Source organism: Marmota monax, unplaced genomic scaffold (assembly GCF_021218885.2).
Source record: "Marmota monax isolate L192 unplaced genomic scaffold, Marmota_monax_Labrador192_F-V1.1 WCK01_AAM20220418_F8-fsc00122, whole genome shotgun sequence".
Lineage (NCBI taxonomy): Eukaryota > Metazoa > Chordata > Mammalia > Rodentia > Sciuridae > Marmota > Marmota monax.
In genome coordinates, this window is record NW_026695223.1 from 3,764,263 (window position 1) to 3,781,912 (window position 17,650).

At 54.9% G+C, this 17,650-nt stretch overlaps 1 protein-coding gene across 1 annotated transcript; it reads left to right on the forward strand.

The window, feature by feature from the left end:
* Position 1: 1 nt before the first annotated feature.
* On the forward strand, positions 2-14,259 carry Clec2l (C-type lectin domain family 2 member L). Its single transcript, XM_058575746.1, has 6 exons — positions 2-24; positions 209-612; positions 7,958-8,032; positions 10,982-11,148; positions 11,730-11,830; positions 13,546-14,259. The coding sequence occupies exons 1-6, from the start codon at positions 2-4 to the stop codon at positions 13,655-13,657; spliced, it is 882 nt and encodes a 293-aa protein (XP_058431729.1). The 3' UTR covers positions 13,658-14,259.
* The last annotated feature ends 3,391 nt before the right edge of the window (positions 14,260-17,650 follow it).

The following is a 17,650-nucleotide window of genomic DNA, read 5'->3' on the forward strand; positions in this document are numbered from 1 at the left end:
GATGACAATCAAGAGGCTGGGGAGGTGGAGCTAGGTTACAACCGGGTCTCCTGTCCGGGGACAGCGCGCGGCTCCGCTCTGCGGCATCCGGCCTCCCAGGGAGCGGGTGGCGGGGCTGGGGACGCGGCTGTCCTGGCTCGCGGCGCCTCCTCCCTGCGGCCACCTGGTCCGACCGCGGCTCCCGCGCCCCCTCGCTCCTCCCCCGCAGGCTCTGCGCAGGCTGCGGCGGAGCCGGGGAGGCGCGGCGCGCACGGCGGCGGCGGCGGCGACCGGCGCAGCGGCTCGGGCGCGGGGAGCCCGCTCAGCCCTCGCCCCGCGGAGCCGGCCTGGGGGGCCCGCAGGGTGCGCGGAGCGCGGAGTGCGCGTGCGGCTGCGGCCCGCACCCCGGGGCAGGAGCGCGGGCGCGGCGCGGCATGGAGCCCGCCCCGGAGCCGGTCCGCGAGCCCCCGGCGAGGACCCGGCCGCCGCCGCCCGCCGCGCGCCCCGCGCCCGCCCCCGCCGCCCCCAGGCCGCGCTCGCCCGCCGAGGCCGAGGGCCGCGGCCCCGAGGCGCTGCTGCGCCGCTCGGGCTCGGGCTACGAGGGCAGCACCAGCTGGAAGGCGGCCTTGGAGGGTAAGCGCAGCCCTCCACCCGGACCCGGACCCTGCAGTCACCTTGGCACCGCGGAGGGGAGGGCCGGGAGCGCAGCCTGGATTCGTGGGTGACAGGAGTCCCCGGGACTCGTTCCTGGCAGGGCAGGTAGGGGCAGTGGACCTGGAGGGGGCCGCTGGGGACCGGCTCCGTCCACAGCCTGGCCCCCGCGCCCCTGCCAATTCACTCCTTGACCTTGGGAGCGAGCCTTGTGCTCTGAGCCTTCTTCCCTCCCGCGCGGGGAGGTCGCTTACTGTCCAGCGCGCTCCTGACCGTCCTCTTGGGACGGTGGCCTGGCTCTGGAGTAGGAAGCTGTCGTGGGCAGAGCCAGAAGCCCTGAGGGGTGGGAGGGACGCGTTGGTGGTAGTGGGGCCCTGTGAGGAAGGGTCTCTAGAGACACTTCCTTTCAAGGTCGCAGGTCCCACCCCCCCCCCCCTTCCAGTTAGACCGGCTCAGGGGGTGACCCCTGGCTGGCCAGAGGGTAGTAATCAAGTGGGTCATAGACGTCAAGTTCATGAGTTCTTTTAGGAAACTTGTGTTGGCTGCCGCTGGAGATGCTGGAGTTGGCCGGAGAGAGGTCTGGCCCTCCAGATCCCTCTCAGGGTGCTCCTGACACCCCTAGTCCAAGGGCCAAGGAGGAACTAGGCAGCATGAAGGAGGAAGGGTGAGTCGGAAAAGGAGGGCTCCCTGGCCTAGGTGAACTCTTACAGGGTCTGGAGAGGACAGGGAAGGGGGCACTGGGTTTAAGGAGTGGCAAGTTCAGGGGCTGGTAGCAGGAGCTAGCCGGGTGTGGAGAACTGAGCCCCAGAACTTGGACCCTGGTGGGTGAGGCGAGGTCCCCGAAGGGCCAGGTGGTGGGCTGCTAGGCCTTGCCAAGGAGTTAGGCCTAGGTTCTGAAGCAGGGGTTGAGGGGTTGCCCTGGTGGATTTCCTCTTGGAAGACTGCAGGTGGCCCTGAGGGTGGGACCCAGCCAGGTTTGAGGTGAGCAGGGAGGGGCTGTGGTGAGGAGGGTCAGAGCCAGCACTGTGCCCAGGCAGGTTGTGGGGCTGCTGAGCCACCAGGGCATGTGGAAGGTTATGGGCAGGGTCCGGGGACTCTCTGTGGAAGGCCGTGCAGACCTGGAGGGGAAGCCTATGGTGGTTAGGGACAAAGGAGCAATGTGCCCAATGGGAGGGCCAGTACAGGGGCACACTGCACTGGGAAGGGCTGGGTAGAATGAAGGTACCACTCTTTGACGTGGGTCTCCTGGTTGTTGGATTGGCCCTGTGACTCAGGCTTCCCTCCCACCCAAGGTATTTCTTTTGTACTGGGATTGAACCCAGGGATGCTTAGCCACTGAGCACATCCCCAGCCCTGTTTTGTATTTTCTTTAGAGACAGGGTCTCACTGAGTTGCTTAGTGCCTTGCTAAGTTGCTGAGGCTGGCTTTGAACTTGTGGTCCTCCTGCTTCAGCCTCCTCAGCTGCTGGGATTGCAGGTGTGCACCACTGTGCCCTGCAGGGTTTTCTTGAAGTTGCTTCTTCCCTTCGCCTGTATTTCTTGATTCATCCTCTTGTAAGCATCTCTGAAGGTTCCACCTGCCTAGCCTTAACCCGAACCCCCATTGGGTGTGGTAATTTCAGGGGTGGTGTGGCCTCTTTTAGCACCTCCTGCTGGCTAATTCCCATTGCACTTCCCACCCTGACCCTGATGCTGGCTCCTTGTGCTTCCTATTGCCCACTCTGGCTGGCTGATCCCGGCAGGTCACTGAAGGAGAGATGGCACCCTGGGCAGAGGTTGTCTGTGGGCTGGGGTCCCGCCCACTCCTGTGCTCGGCATCTACCATTGGTGCAGCCTTCTCTCGGCTGTCCTGGCCCATTTCCCTACTGGCCTTGCTCTGTGACTCATGCCTGTGTCGCCAGACCTCCCCGGTGCACCCTGGAGCAGTCCCATCCTTGGGAGCCGGGGCACTTGGGTGTTCCGCATCTCATCCTATTGCCTCTCTCTACAGGACTTCTAGGTCTGGAATCTGAGTCCCTGCCAGGGACCCCTCTCTGCTGGTCCCCTGAAAGTCTCCTGGGTGTTTCTTGGGTGCTCCCCTTCTCCTGTCAGAAGGGGTTGCTGGCGGGGTAGGGCTGTCCTCTCCAGGGGTCAGCCATGTTGGCCCAGCGCTGGCCTTTCCACTGTTTTCTACAGTCCCTCATCCTGTCTGCAATGTCCGGGCACCGTTCTGCACATCCTGCCCTCACAGAGACCCCGCACAGGGGCAGAGACTGAGTGGTGAGGTACAAAGAGCCCCCTGTCCAGAAATCTAGAGCCAGGCATTTCCATCACCATGGGCTGGCAGGCTTTGGGTTTCCAAACTTGTTTGAGCCTCGGTTTCTTCATCTGCTGAGTGTGGTTCTGTCGCAATGAACCCTGTCCCCAGCTTCCTGGATGTGGCACCCTGTAGCCTCAATGGGAGAACCCAGGGAAGGTGGGTGACCTGCTGTCAGTTGAAATCCTCTGACACTAGTCTGCCAACTTTGAGTCTGCTGGAGTTCACGTAGGGACACACTATGGTTGGGATGTGGGACCCAAGGGTTTTGTAGACTCTGCTCAGCTAAATGTATGTTTGGAGAGAAAGGGGGGACTCTTTCTTTGTTTTGTTTTTGGTACTAGGAATTGAACCCAAGGGTGCTCTACCACTGAGCTACATCCCCAGCCCCTTTTATTTTTTTGAAACAGGGTCTTGCTAAGTTGCTGGGGCTGGCCTCAAACTTGTGATCCTCCTGCCTCAGCCTCCTGTGTCACTGGGATTATAGGCATGTGCCACTGCACCTGGCTAAGGGGAGACTTCTTGATTTGGCCAGGCTGAGCCCCCCAGAGGCACCTGTGCTCTGCAATTACTGTGGGCCAAATGTTTATCAAGTACCTGCTGTGTGCTGGACCCTGTGCTGGGGCTTCGAAATAATCACCACATTTAATCCTTCCCTCTGCCCTTGAGGGGTGTTGGTGGGCATTGTCTCTATTTTATAGGTGAGGATATGGAGACTGAGAGTCTAAGTGTCCCGCCCAAGGACAGACCTTGGTACTAACACAGGAAACTCCCGTGGGGTTTGCCTCTGACGTGGAAGCTGTTACCCTGTCCTGTGTGACCGAGGACTCAGGCGCGGAGAAGCTAATTGGAGATAATCAAATTGCGCTTGCTGGGCACATGGCGCTGTTCCCCTTGCTCCTCAAACCTGCCACTTCGGGGCATGCTGCTTTTCCTCCTCAAGGATTAAGTGAATTATAGAGCTGCTTCAGCCAGAAAGCCAAGGTGGGAGCCCTGGTCTTGAAGACTCTCCATAGACAAACTCTCAGTTTTACAAATAGAAAAGCAGACAAAGTGCCCTGGGTCCAGGCTGCTCTCCCCGTGGATATAGCCCTCGCCTTCCACCCCAGCTCAAGCGAGACGCTGGACAAGGTGACCCAGAGCTCCTGCCTGGATTCTGGAAACACCGGGAGGGGTGGAGATATTTCTGGCATTGGGGGCAAAGTGGCCTGGGGTGAGGGAGAGGGGACACAGTGATTCTGCATAACTCAGGCTATGGATTTTTCAGTGCGCACCAATTCTGAATTTTTAATGTTGAAAGTTTCTTGATTAGGCCTAAACCCACAACTTCCTGGTCAAAACCACATACATACATTTAGCAAAACCTCTTAAAAAATTACCAAGCTCCATATTTGATACTTTTTAATATGCAAGATTTTTCTGGCCAGGCTGCACCCTGGTGGCTTAGAGACGTCAGCCTTGGACCTTTTTTGAGATGCAGGCGTGAGGATGATGGGAGCTTGGTCTGGGTCGAGGAGCCAGATTTTTTTCAGCGGTTCCTTCTATTATTAGGCTAAATCCTACACAGTCGGAAACCTGAACAGACCCGTGAGCTCCAGCTTAGTGCATAGTGCTCTAGTGCAGAGTAGGAATGATTTCTGAATTAGACATTGAATCGAGTTCCCACCAGAAGAGAGACGTTGAGGTCCCAAGCCCCACACTTGGAGTGTGACTTTGTATGGAAATATAGTCTTGGCAGATGTATTAGTTAAGGTCACACTGGAGTCGGGTGGGCCCTAATCCAACATGACCTGTGTCCTTAGAGAAGGCAGAGACGCACAGGGGGAGCCCAAGTGACCTCAAAGGCAGAGGCTGTATGGACGCAGCTGCAGGCAAGGAGTCTGAGGACTTTGGGCAAACCACCAGGAGCTAGGAGGAGGCAAGGGAGGATTCCCTACAGATTTCAGAGGGAGCATGGCCACAGTGACACCCCAACTTTTAGCTTATGGCCCCCAGAACTATGAGACTGTGCACTGACTGTACATTTTGCTAAGGCAGCCCCAGAAAACCAATACAGTGAGAAAACTCACACAGTGTGTCCAGTCACACTGGTGTCCTTGGGAGAGCGGGCAGTGAACAGTGTGTTGGGGCTGCTGTGTGTCCTCCCTGCTCACAGTGCAGTGGTGCAGAGCTAGCCCCCTACAGGAGTGAAGAGGCCCCCCAATCTTGGTGGGGTGGAGACGCATGCGCACACCCCCCTGTCCCGCCGAGTTCCCGCACACTCGGCTGGATTTAAGGCTGACCTGGGGTCTCGTCATTCAGTGTAGCTATGTCCCCTCGTGTTTTCTGAGTCCCAGTGGTGTTGCTCTGGAACATGCAAGGTAATGACCAAGTCCCATTTTAGGGAATCCAAGGAGGACTTGGACTTGGACATCACTATCAGGATGTGATCCTGGGCTGGGGAAACTGCTCAGTTGGGAGAGGGCTTGCCTCACACAAGGCCCTGGGTTCAACCCCCAGCACCACACATAAAAAAGGATTCTGTCCTTACCCCAAAGAAGCCCAGGACTGATCATCACATCGTAGGGATGGCAATGGCTCACAGGGACCTAGAGTGTACCAAGCCGGGCACAGCACTAAGCATTGTACGGCTGTCCTTTGGTATCCACAGGGGGTTGGTTCTATGAAGCCCCTGGGATGCCCAAATCCAAGTCCCTTTTATGAAATGGTGCAGTATTTGCACAGAACCTGAAGACCTCATCCTGTGGGTTTTAAGTCGTCTCTAGATTGTGTAAGATAGTTGCACTATACGGTTAGGGAGTGATGACAAGAAACTAAGGCCTGCCCATAGTCAGTACAGAGGTGATTTTTTTCGGAATGAGTATTTCAGTCTGTAGTTGGTTGTCCACAGAGGCGGAGCCTGGGGAGCTGACTGCTCACTGACTTTATGTATGATCCCAAGAGGCAGGCGCCCTCGTGACCTCATTTTAAAGATGGAGAGAAGCAAAATAGAGGCTGAGTAACTTTGCCATGCGCACACATCCAGAGAGGAACACAGCGGATCTAAACCCGGGCAAGGCGGTGTCGGATGCCGCATTCTCACCCTCAGTGTGCGGGGGCTCCAGTCCCCACCTCAGAGAAAGAGGGGAGATGAAGGATGACTCAGGGTGCTCACCACAATGACATCCTGCAGCCCCAGGGGACGCAGCCTATGCCACTCATCACTGAGGAGAGGATAGTGAGGCAGAGACTAAAGAGCCTTGTCCTCCAGGGCAGGTGGGGCCTCTGCCAGAGCCCCCACCCGCACTCCTGCTGGAGGCCCGTGGAGAGCCTTGGAGGAGCCTGAGGCCTTGCCCGCCCGTCCAGATGGCAGCTAAACACCTTACTCCTGCTCCTTCCCCCTAGAATCCCTTAATGCAACAGCAAAGGGACATTTAAAGGCCACACTCAGAAAGGACAGGAGAGAAGACCAGGGCAACAAAACTGGGAGCTTGGGGGCAGATGGGTGTGACATGCCAGCCCACTTGAGAAGGCCCAGAAAGCAGGGGACCCCCTGAGTTCCATGTGAGGGCCCCAGGGCTCAGGGAAGGGGCTGTGGAGGCAGATGGGGCTGAGAACAGGACTGGGACCATGGCTTTGAGGAGGAGTTCAGTCCTATTCACACGGCCTCTCCCCGGCCCCGCTAGGAACCTCTAGACAGAAGCGCCACACTGAGAACAGCAGGGTGCTGGGGACAGCCTCCCGCCTCCTGGGGAGGATCCCTAGCCAAGCCTACACCCTCTAGGACAGGAAACAGGAGGCGTCTCCAGGAACTGTGACCCACTCAAGAGGAAAATTCCCAGGAGCTTGGCAGTTATCCCTGAGGGTCAACCCAGCCAGACCCCTCTGCCGGCCACAGTTACCAAGACCCCTCTGCCGGCCACAGTTACCAAGACCCTGCAGGCACTCTGAGGCTTCAGGGAACTCTAGTCTTTCTGATTTGATCATGAACAAATAGCCAAGGATCTCAGCCATTGTAGGAAATTACAAATGAGCAAGGAATTATCAGTTTGGAAGAAACAGAGATTGAACCCCCCCCCCCCCCCCCACACACACACCAACTATCAGTAATAGCTTCAGACAAGAGATAAGTGAAACTACTGCCTCATTAAAATAGAAAAGTAGGATGCCTTCAGAGGGGATAGTCACAGAACAGCACCAACAGAACAAAAAATCCTTGGAAATCAAACAATCACCAAAACGAAAAGTTCAGTAGAAGAGTAGGAAGACCGAGTTGAGAAGATCTTCCAGGAAATAGAACAAAAGGTAAAGAGATAGAGAATAAGGGTGGTGGAAAAGGAGACATTGGAGAGCCAGTCCAAGAGATCCAACATTTGAATAATATGATCTCCAGGAAGGAATGAAAAGTGGAGGAGAGGAAATCATCAATGATATAATTAAAGAAAATTTCCTGGGACTGAAGGACTCAACCCAGATTGAAAGAGCCCTTTGACTAAACAGAATAAACTTCTGACACATCCTTCAACACATCTACAACTAAAAATATTTTTGAAAATGCATGTCTAAAGCCTAAAAGGGTTTCTTTGTTAACTACAAAAACTACATAAAAATGGTAAGCGATAACAATAACAGAAAAAGAGAACCTAGTGAATCAGGGAGAGCGCAGATGGTGGCAGGGTTCCCGGTACAGGAGAGGAGGAGGAGGACCTCAGGAGCAGAGACGCCACTTCAGACTCTGAGGGCCTGGGGGTTTTGTGAGGAGCTTGTTTGGCTGAGATTTGGGTCAGGGAAGAGAAGCAGCAGAAGATTCAAGTTTGGGAAGCTCTGGCTGCGGCAGGAGTGTGGGCAGCGGGGAGCCCTGCAGGGCGTTTGAGCGCGGTAATGGTGGGTGGGACTGGGTCAGTGGCCCTCAGTCTGGGGGCGTCAGAATCACCTGGTGCTGCTCACGGCCCAGGCTGCTGGCGTTGCCCTCCGATTCTGTCAGGCCCCGGGCCTGCTGGGGGGTTGGTGATGGGGCAGGTGGTGGGTCTTGACTCCTTTCTCTCTTCCTCAGACACCACCACGCGGCTCCTGCTGGGGGCCATCGCGGTCCTTCTGTTCGCCATCCTGGTGGTGATGAGCATCCTGGGTGAGCACGCATGTCAGAGCGCGCGTGTAATTCGGCTTATAGGCTCCACATAGTTCGAGAGGGTCCTGACTCCAGGAATTCTGGGGTGAGGGGACAAAGTAGATCAACCGTACAGTGTTGGCTGGTGTGGCTTCAGCCTAGCTAAGACTGCACGCGTGGGCTGCGCGTGTCCTCTTTACTCAGCCAGGTGTGGGAAGTAGAGATGTTTCTTAGGTATTATTGTATCAATGCTCCGGGAACTCTGAGCAAATGTGGGGTAGTTTAGGCAGGCAGTGATCATGGAGGAGATGGCTTGTGATACATATAAGGGACTTTATATGTCACATTCATTCAATGAACATTTGTTGAGTCTTGTTTCATGTTAGACCCTCGACTAGGTGCTAGAGAAAAGAGAGAGAGAGAGAGAGAGAGAGAGAGAGAGAGAGAGAGAGAGAGAGAGGAGCATGACAGTCTGACATCTGTCCAGGGCTAAGTGCAGTAGTGAGAGGTCTACTGTCCATAGCTTTCCAGAGCAGGAAACGTGCTGGACCATGAAGAATTAATAGGAATTTCCTAGAGTCCAAGAGGCAGAGAATGTTTGGGAGGGAAAAAGTTTCCTTCTACTCTGTTATGTTCAGTACCTGGGGACATGCAACAACAGATTAACAGGAGGAAATATAAGCTTTTTTGTAATATTTCCATGCCCGGGAGTTCAAGGAATGAAACTTCAAGAAATGGTTAGACTCAGAGGCTTATATATCCTTTTCACAGAATAAAGGAATTTGAACTTAAAGGGATGATAAATTATGGCGAAGTGGAAATTATGGGAGAACTAATAGAAAATGAAGGTTATTTTTGTAAGGTCTCTGTGTGTAAACTCATCTTGGTATTTGATGATATGAGTTGTACTTTTCTCCCTGGCTTGGGATGGGAGGTTTGTATGTGTGTGTGTGTGTTTTATGTGTGTGTGTGTGTGTGTGTGTGTGTGTGAGAGAGAGAGAGAGAGAGAGAGAGAGAGAGAGAGAGAGAGAGAGAGAGGGTGGGGGAGAGAGAAGTGAGAGAGAACCTTTCACTGCTTTTAGGCAGTGGAGGGCAGAGAACTCCTTCTGTACCTGTTAATCTGTAGTTACCTCCAGTACAGAATGATTCTTAAGCTCAAGTGTTTTAGGGTGGTACATACTGGACCCCATCCAGGGAAGAGAACATTCTAAGGGGGAGAAGCCTAAGAAACATGGAGTGTCCTGCAGGACTGAAAAAGTCAGAGAAATGAAAAAAGAGTGGGTGAGGTTCTGTGAGCAGGGAATTTGGCTACTCTATTTTTAATTTTTATTTAAACATTTTTTTTAGTTGTAGTTGGACACAATATTTTTATTTTACTTATTTATTTTTATGTATTGCCCAGGATTGAACCCAGTGCCTCACATGTGCTAGGCAAGCACTCTACTGAGCCCCAGCCCCAGCCCTGAATTTGGCTACTCTTGAGGGTTTGAAGTCAAAGTGTGTTGTGGCTTCTGTAGGGTATGCAGGAGTGATTTCCGTGCTCCTGTCTTTAATTTTTGGGAAGTGCTGTAAGACCAGGGATAGACTCCTTAAAACTGGGAAAGGTCCACCAACGGTTTCCATCCCTGCCAAATCCTCCCCTATATATTGCACAATAGGAGAAGGGTCGAGAGCGTTAGGAATAGATACAGTGGTCACCAGCACCAGCTTGGATTTACCTAGAATAATTACTGCAAATTAAACCACTTTCCTTTTTATCCTGTTGCTGGGTGGGGGGGTCAGGACACTGTGTGGCCATCACATAGGATGATTTCCGTGAAGCACCAGAAAGTCTCTCAGCAGATTCTGTGGGGATTGGTTGAAAGATAGCACCTCAGGCCCTCGCTCCTAAGTGGACTTGCATTTCACTGAACAGGCACACCCAGGGAGGGCCACCAATTAGTCAGTGTCCACATGGCTGTGGGCCCCTGGGGGTAAAATATTAAGATTAAAATTTACCTTTATGAACTCAAATGATGAATGTAATAAATGGGGAAGAAGTAAATATAAGTTTTTGGATTTGGATTTTAAAGGTGATATACACGTTTTGAACACTGGGAGGCCTGACTTGGAAACAGGTGCTCCCCAAACAATCTAAGGACATGGCTTTTATTCCTTTTAGCAAGGAGGCCCTCTGCTAGTTTGATGGGGACACTGAGCTTCCTTCCCAGAAAAGTGCTCATCTGCAGGGTCCACTCACTGAGGCCTCTGCAGATGCAGGGCATGGCAACTGGAAACTGATGAGGCCACTCTACTCCTGTGTCCTGGTGGCAGGTTTCAGTGGTCATGTGGGGACACTGCAGTACAGGCGGGGTGAGGAGCTGTCCTGCTGGGAGGAGAGGGCATCTATGAGAGCCAGACGCAGGGGAGGATGATGTCCCCTTCAAGCAGGAGAAGATGGAATGGACTCTTTTGGTCACCCCAGAGGGCAGAGCCTGGACTTGTAGGTCCTAGGTTTAGGTCATAGGAGGGCAGGCCTAGGCTCAGTATTTAAAAAGAACTTTCTATTAGGTCAGGGGTAGACACAACTGCTTTGCTAGATAATGAGGGGCTGAGGGGTTAAGGAAAGTGGGGTTAAGGAAACCATCCTGCAGATGGTCCTATGCTGGCTGCAGAGAGAGGAAAGGCGCTTCTGGGTCTTTTCCCAGTCTGAGTTTCTGGGATTCTGTGCCTCTGGGAACTGGGAGAGAGGAGAGCCTACCCAGGGGCTAAGCTGATGTCACCACCCCTGGGGGTAATGCGCTGGCCACCTTCCCCAGATCCTCTTATTCTTTGAGCCACTGACCTGCCACCTCCAGGCACTGTGACATCCAGGGTGTCTCTGAAGGGTTCCAAAATCGAGGTGGAGGGGTGGGCAGTGAAGTGGGCTTCCTGGGGGTCAGGTGGTGGCCAGGTGTAATGGCATGTGCCAACCCGCCCTCTGCCCTGCAGCTTCCAAGGGCTGTATCAAGTGCGAGGCACCCTGCCCCGAGGACTGGCTGCTCTATGGAAGAAAGTGCTACTTCTTCTCCGAGGAGCCGAGGGACTGGAACACGGGCAGACAGTACTGCCACACCCACGAGGCCGCGCTGGCCGTCATTCAGAGCCAGAAGGAGCTGGTGAGTGCTGTGGGGTCAAAGGGAGGGACCCCCAGGGCCCCAACCTGGCTGTAAGGGGAGACCAACACCCAAGCACACAGTGTCCCCTGACTGTCCCCAGGCCACCCAGACACTGCACAGCTACAGGGATGCAGGTGAGAATCACCGGGGTCTGAACAGGTCCCACCCCCACTGTCAAGGCCACTTACTCTGATCCGAGGCTGACTGCTTGAGCTAAACTCAGTATCATAAAGCACAAGCAAGAATCACAATGACAGACACTTGGGAAATGTAAAAACGCACCGCCAATCTACTGCTCCAAGTCGGGACAAGCTCTTACTTAACACCCCCAACAGCTTCATCAGTAGGCACACGGAAGAAGCAGAACCCACGAACTTCTTGGTGGCCTGGGGTTCTGGACCACGGGGTCAGGCATGCGCTTCCTGGCCCCTCGGGCACTGCGGGCATGCGCCCTGCAGCCGGGAGCTCCCCAACCCTGGCTGACGCCCCCGCAGGACCCGTACAGGAGCCCAGGTTTGTCGCGGGGCGAGCCCCAGCCGGGAGACTGCACCTGATGCCCAGCTTTCTCTCTCCTTTTGCAGGAATTTATGTTCAAGTTCACGCGGAGGGAGCCCTGGATTGGCCTGCGCAGAGTTGGCGATGAATTCCACTGGGTCAACGGGGACCCCTTTGACCCCGACACGTGAGCTGGGACTTCATCTTCTAGAAGACCAGGGAGCTTAGCGGGGACGCCCTAAGCCCCAGACCCCACCTTGTGAGAAAGTCACAGGGTTTCCTGGGAGCTAGAGATACAGTCCCGGCCGAGACCGTCCATGAAAACCGCTTCCCTTCTCCTTCCCCGCGGTCCAGCCTCGTCTGGGGGCCCTGTCCACATGGCCATCGGAGCTTCGCGGTGTCCGGCCAACCTCACTGTCTGTGCCCCGCCCTTGGCACGCCCCCTCAGTATGGCTCCGCCCACCATGTTCAGCCACAGGGGGAGTGGGAAGGGGAGGCGTGCCCTGGACGTCCTCCATTGGCCAGAACTTAGTCACATGATCGCACCCTGCTGCAAGGGAGGGTGGGAGGCGCAATCCCAGTTCTGGGCCGCAGCGTGCTGTGCATGCGCTCACGTGGAAGAAAGGGGATCTGACGGCAGTTATTCGTCTCAGGCTGAGGCCTTCCCATGGTGGCAGCGTGTGCAGCCGTGGTCCGACTGGTGTGGCCCACGTAGTGTGGACCTAGGGGTGTGGTGCCAAGCACGCTGGCTGATGTGGGGTGATGGTGGCAGCATGGCGTGGTAACTGGATGGTGATAGTGTAGATACGTGGGGGGCCAGTCTGGGCTCAGGGACACGTGGGGAGGACATGGAAGGTAACGGGAACCTGGGCTCCTAGTCTAGACTCTGCAGTGTGCACAGCTACTAACCTGATGATGATGGCATTCGAGGGTCCCAGGGCAGGAGCTAATGCAGAAGGGTAGAGAGGCCCTCAGACCCTCCTGGGAGCCAGAGCTGGTGATGAGCCATCCTCCCCGCTGGAGCTGGCTTAGGGCACAGCAGTTCCGGCAGCCTTCAAGGGTGCGAGGCTTGGGGACAGCCTTCCCCTTCGCTCTCTCTTGCCCCTGTGCTTTTCAGCGTCACCCCATCTTGGTCCTCAGTGCCTCTTCATTTCTCCTCCGTACCCCGCCCTTAACTCAGAGCTTGGGAGACCCCTAAAGGCTGGGGACACAGAAGGGCTGAGTACCAGGCACCCTCTGGGCTCTTCTGATGTCCTCTCTTGTGGGAGCCCAGATGCCAGGGATCAGAAATCTGGGTGGACACATGAGGTTTTCTTGACATGCACAGGTCCACTCATGGCGTCAGTAAATTCGTGTGTTATAGTTCAGCAGTCTGATATTACTGGGGTTGTCCTGATCTGCCCCTCACCTGTGAGGAGAGTTTAATTCATCCTGTCTCTGCTGAGCTCTTGCTGTGGGCTAGACACCAGGCACCTTCGGAGACCCAAGAGGAGAGCTGCACAGCCCCTGCTGAACAGAAGCTGGATGCTCAGGCATTAGTGGTGATAGACAGACACAATCCCCTGAGGCTGTGAGGAGTGGTGCCCTGGGGTGCAGGCAGGGAGGGTGGAGGGTGGTCCTTAGCTGGGGACTTTGGAGCATAGGACATGGAGCTGACCCTGGAAGGACGTGGAAGCAAGATGGGGAAGGGCAGGGTGAGGCCAGCAGTGCCCGGGAAGCCTTGGGTGGCCAGAGCCCAGGGTGGCCAGACAGTGGGAGGCCAGGTTTGACAGGTGGTCTGGGCTGGCTGTCCTGGAAGATGCTCCCAGTGATGGAGTGGGCAAGCGGGCTGCGGGGCCTCCCTGCCACTGGAGACGGGCTACGCGGGCCCATTGTGAGTGCTCGTTTCTTCTCTGGCCACAGGTTTACCATCTCTGGCCCAGGGGAGTGTGTCTTCGTGGAGCCCACCAGGCTGGTGTCCACCGAATGTCTGATGACCCGGCCCTGGGTGTGCAGCAAGATGGCCTATACTTGAGGACGGTCAGGACAGAGGTGGCCCCTCTACCCAGGGCCAGGGGAGGCGACGGCTCCAAGACCTGCCTCGAGTTGGGAGCCACCTGCCTCCTCCCAGCGGCCACAGTGGAGAGGGTAGTCTCTGCCTTCCACCCCTCAGGCTCCACCCTCTCAGGCCCCTGGATCTGGTTTCCGTTGTCCCCAGGCAGGTCCTGTGGCTCAGCAGTTAAACCCGGTATGCTAAGTAGAGTAGCCACCTCTCCACCTTACACACGCACACATGCACATGCACACGCGCACAACACAGCCCCTTCTCAGTGGCCTGTCCTTAGTCCTGTCACAAGCCCTTCACTGGCCTCATCTGGAACATTCCCTCCTTGCTGCATCCCTGGTGCTCTGGGGAAGGCTGGGGGCTGGCACAGACGGTGGCCCCTCCCTGGTGGCTTCTCTCCAGGTAGCTGGGGGAGGAGGCAGGTGAGTCCTTCCTGTCACCTTGGCCAGCCCAGGGCCCTGAGGCTCCTGCACCTGCCCTCTTTGCCTCCCTGGGGTCCTCAGGCTGGGCCCCTGCTGTGCCGTGGTGCTGTTGTATGGTCACTAATGGAATAAAGAGATGACTGATGTCCAGAGGGGTCCGCTGCCATTTGTTCTAGGGTCATAGCTTAGGGTGGGGGAAGCAGAGGGGTACAGTCGGCTGGGGCTACCACAGAGATGTACTTGCTCTAGTGTGGCAGGCGGTGGTGTGTAGGAGCGAGGATGGAAACCGCATATGCACACAGACACACTGTGCTCAGTCTTGTCCAGGCTGCATGTTACACACTTTATGACCTCAGGGCCTCGTTTAATTTAGGAGGCTGTAAAGTCATTCTTAGCTGTGTGAGGAGTGTGCTCCGTTCTGGCTTCCTCATTACTCTTCAGTTCAATGTGACAAATGTTTACACACCTCCCATATGCCAGAGGACCCACGGCCTCATCCCCCAAGGGAGCAGAGAAAACAGCTCAGAAAGCACTAGAGACTTCTAGAACACTATAAAGGAGTAGTTTATTCTGCCTTGGGAGAGGACAGTGATGTGAATGGGAGGATTAGGTGGTGGTCACTGAGGGCTGAGTTAGAGCTTGCCTGAGGCCTCTGGCCTCTTCCTGGACACCCTCTTGGTCTACCTGGGAGGAAGCAGGCCTGTGGAGGCTCTGAGGGTCCCCCTGTACCCCACATCGGAGGCCCTGGCTCAAGCCACAGTGCAACCTGGGCTCCCTGACCTCCTGCGAGAGCCCCCAGCTGCCTGCCTGGGAGCCTCGTGTTGGCCTTTGGGTTCTGGCCCATTTTCAGAAAATAGCTCTGAGGGAACCAGGTCCTGCTGTGCACTGCCCAGTCCTTTCACTGACAAAGCTGCCATCTTGGTTTTGCTGACTTTTCTACATACTTTCCAGGCATTTTGTCAAACAGGTGTGGTTTGTGGCTTCATGCTTATCTTTGCTGGGGAGCCAGGAATTTGGGGGATCCCTTCTCCTCCATGAGTGGGGAACCATGTTGCAGGGCTGGAGTTTGAGGAACTGGTGGGGTCTCACTGCCACCTGTGCTCAGTCTTGTCCAGGGTGTGTTCGCCCTGTGTCCCACCCTCCAAGACAACAGGGCTCAAGGTCCTCAGAACCCTGCTTTACTCAGGTCCCTCATGAGTTCTTGCAGAAATGCGCCTCAGGCAAGGAGATGCTGCCTGGAGTTAGTCTGCTGCCTTGCAGGGCCCCAGACAAGGAGCTGCGGAATGGTGGACCACGGGCCTTCAGAGCCCTGCCTTCATTCTGCCTGTGGGCTGGGGATGGGGTGGGCAACGTCAGAACAGGGAACATTCACATCTTATTTCTTCTTAAACATCCGAATCCTGCTTCTGGAGTGCCGCAGTCCGGCTGCAGCAAAATAACCGGGGGGTGACGAACAACTTGTATACGTTGATACCCCAGGAGTAGGAGCCGAGTATTGCAGGACAGGAGCAGTATTTATACATTCCACACAGCTTATCTAATTAGCATAAACTAGATACATCAGTCAACCAATAAGGAATCTCCATACCTAATGGCTTGCTTTTGTTACTTCTGAAACCACTCCCTCTGGCATTTTGCCAGGCACCATCCAGACTTGTTTACGAACATTCCCCTGGCAAAATGCCAGGTGTTATTTTGACTTGTTTACAGACTCTAACACTGGAGGCTTCAAGGCCCCCTGGCAGGTAAGTTCTTCTAACTTTGGGTTTATCCAGGGACCACACAACCATCCTAAATCAGTTGGCAAATCAGGTACCCTGGCCCAGGGTCGCCAGTGTTTTAAGACCTTCCTTATCTCTTCCGCTGAGGAAGGAAATGCAAGATAAAAACAAAGCACAGCCAGCTCCAGAAAGGTCGGGAATCCTTTCAATGGCTAGAAACCAGCCAGGCCACCAACCCACCTACATGGCTCAAGATTCCTGTGCTGTGCTCTTGGCAACCAGAGGGGGCAGCACTGAGAGCAGTCCCCAGAGCTTGTGTCTCTTTTTAGAAGCGCCCATAGGACTGTCCCTCCTCAGCCTTGCTTCTCATGCCCTCAGCTGATCTTCCCAGAGCTGGGGACAGTGCTCCCCAGGCAAGTTCAAACCCAAATCTCAGCCAGTGCTCGGTGTAACCCTTGGAGCAGACAGGGCCTCTGAGGAGCCGGTCACGCACCAGGCGCTCCTCAGACATGATTTGGGAGGACTTTGAAGCACTCATGGGCATTGTTGGTGCTGTCCTGTGGGCCAGCCAGTCTGAGTCGTCTTCAGAACCCTCCAGATCAGCGTCAGCAGCTATTCCAACCCCTGAGGAAAAGACCAGAGGGTTTAGGGGCTTGCTCCATAGTACACAGCCAGCAGCTGCAACCAGGACTTGAACCCAACCCCATCCCCACAGGGTCCATGGGAAGCTAAGGTGTAGCAGGCTGCTCCCTGCCCAAGGCCAGCTCTGAGGAGGGAGGAGGGGGAGGGGACTGAGCAGGGGCTGCCCTGGGAAAGGACACCGAGTGCCCACAGGCAATGCTCTTCCCGCTGCCTTTATCCTCTGCACAGGACTGCCACATGAATGGCCGCAGGGGTTGGGGATGTGAAGAATGACTCCGGTCCTCTGCCAGGCCCAGCTCTAGCTCCTGGGATCATCTTCTCTAGCAATAGCCGTCACCAGAAGCAGAAACCTTCTAAACTCTTTTTTGAACGTTTAAAACAAATTTCCTGTCTACCTTCCACCTCTATCCCCAGACCAGGGCAGGACAATTGCAAAAGTGACTCCCGTTTAGAAGCCACTGCCTTACAGGGATCCTGGAGTCCTCCTGGGGGCTGGAGTGAAGGAAGTCCCCTGACATGGAGAGGTGGGTGGAGAAACTTCCTTAGAGTCTGTGCTCACCTCTCTTGGTTGGGGGGCGGAATTCCATGGCTCCTCCTTTTACTATACCCTCTGGCTTCGGCCACCCTCGGAGAGGTTCTTCCCTGTTCCTTTAGCCTCTTGGCCAGTGGTGGCCGCCTTTTGTCAGTCGTGTTGTTAGTAGACTACTACCTGTCTGAGATTTGTGTGATGGCTTTTGGAACAGAAGAGGATTATTATACTAGTTTGTATAATTATTACAAATATAATTATGGTACTAGTTTGCAATACAATTTGCAATTTGCAACACAATACTATGGCAATACAATTTCCTCAAAAGTGTAAAATAGTTCAGATCCATTTGCACTCCAAAGTTATTTTCTAGACCAAATTCTCAAGGTTGCCTAATTGCTATTTTTCCTGACCTTGGGTCTTCCTCTCAGCTGATGGCAACTGTCTTGAAGGTCTCAGAGACTATGTGAAGGCAGCCACATCCCCAGTCTCATCTCTGCTACAGCCAAACTAATTTGTTCAACTGAGTTTTCTTGCTTAAGCCACTTGGTCAATTTTATTTTAAACTGATTGGACTACTTTGCCTTTTCAGCCTTCTACATTTTGAATTCCGTTTTCTTTTATTCTGACCACAAAGGACTCATTCTTT

Bases quoted from the DNA above. Each gene is read 5' to 3' on its own strand.
- Clec2l (XM_058575746.1), top strand. From the start codon at position 2: ATGACAATCAAGAGGCTGGGGAG. The intron at 613-7,957 runs GTAAGCGCAGCC...TCTCTTCCTCAG, and splicing joins CTGGAAGGCGGCCTTGGAGG to ACACCACCACGCGGCTCCTG. The intron at 8,033-10,981 runs GTGAGCACGCAT...TCTGCCCTGCAG, and splicing joins GGTGGTGATGAGCATCCTGG to CTTCCAAGGGCTGTATCAAG.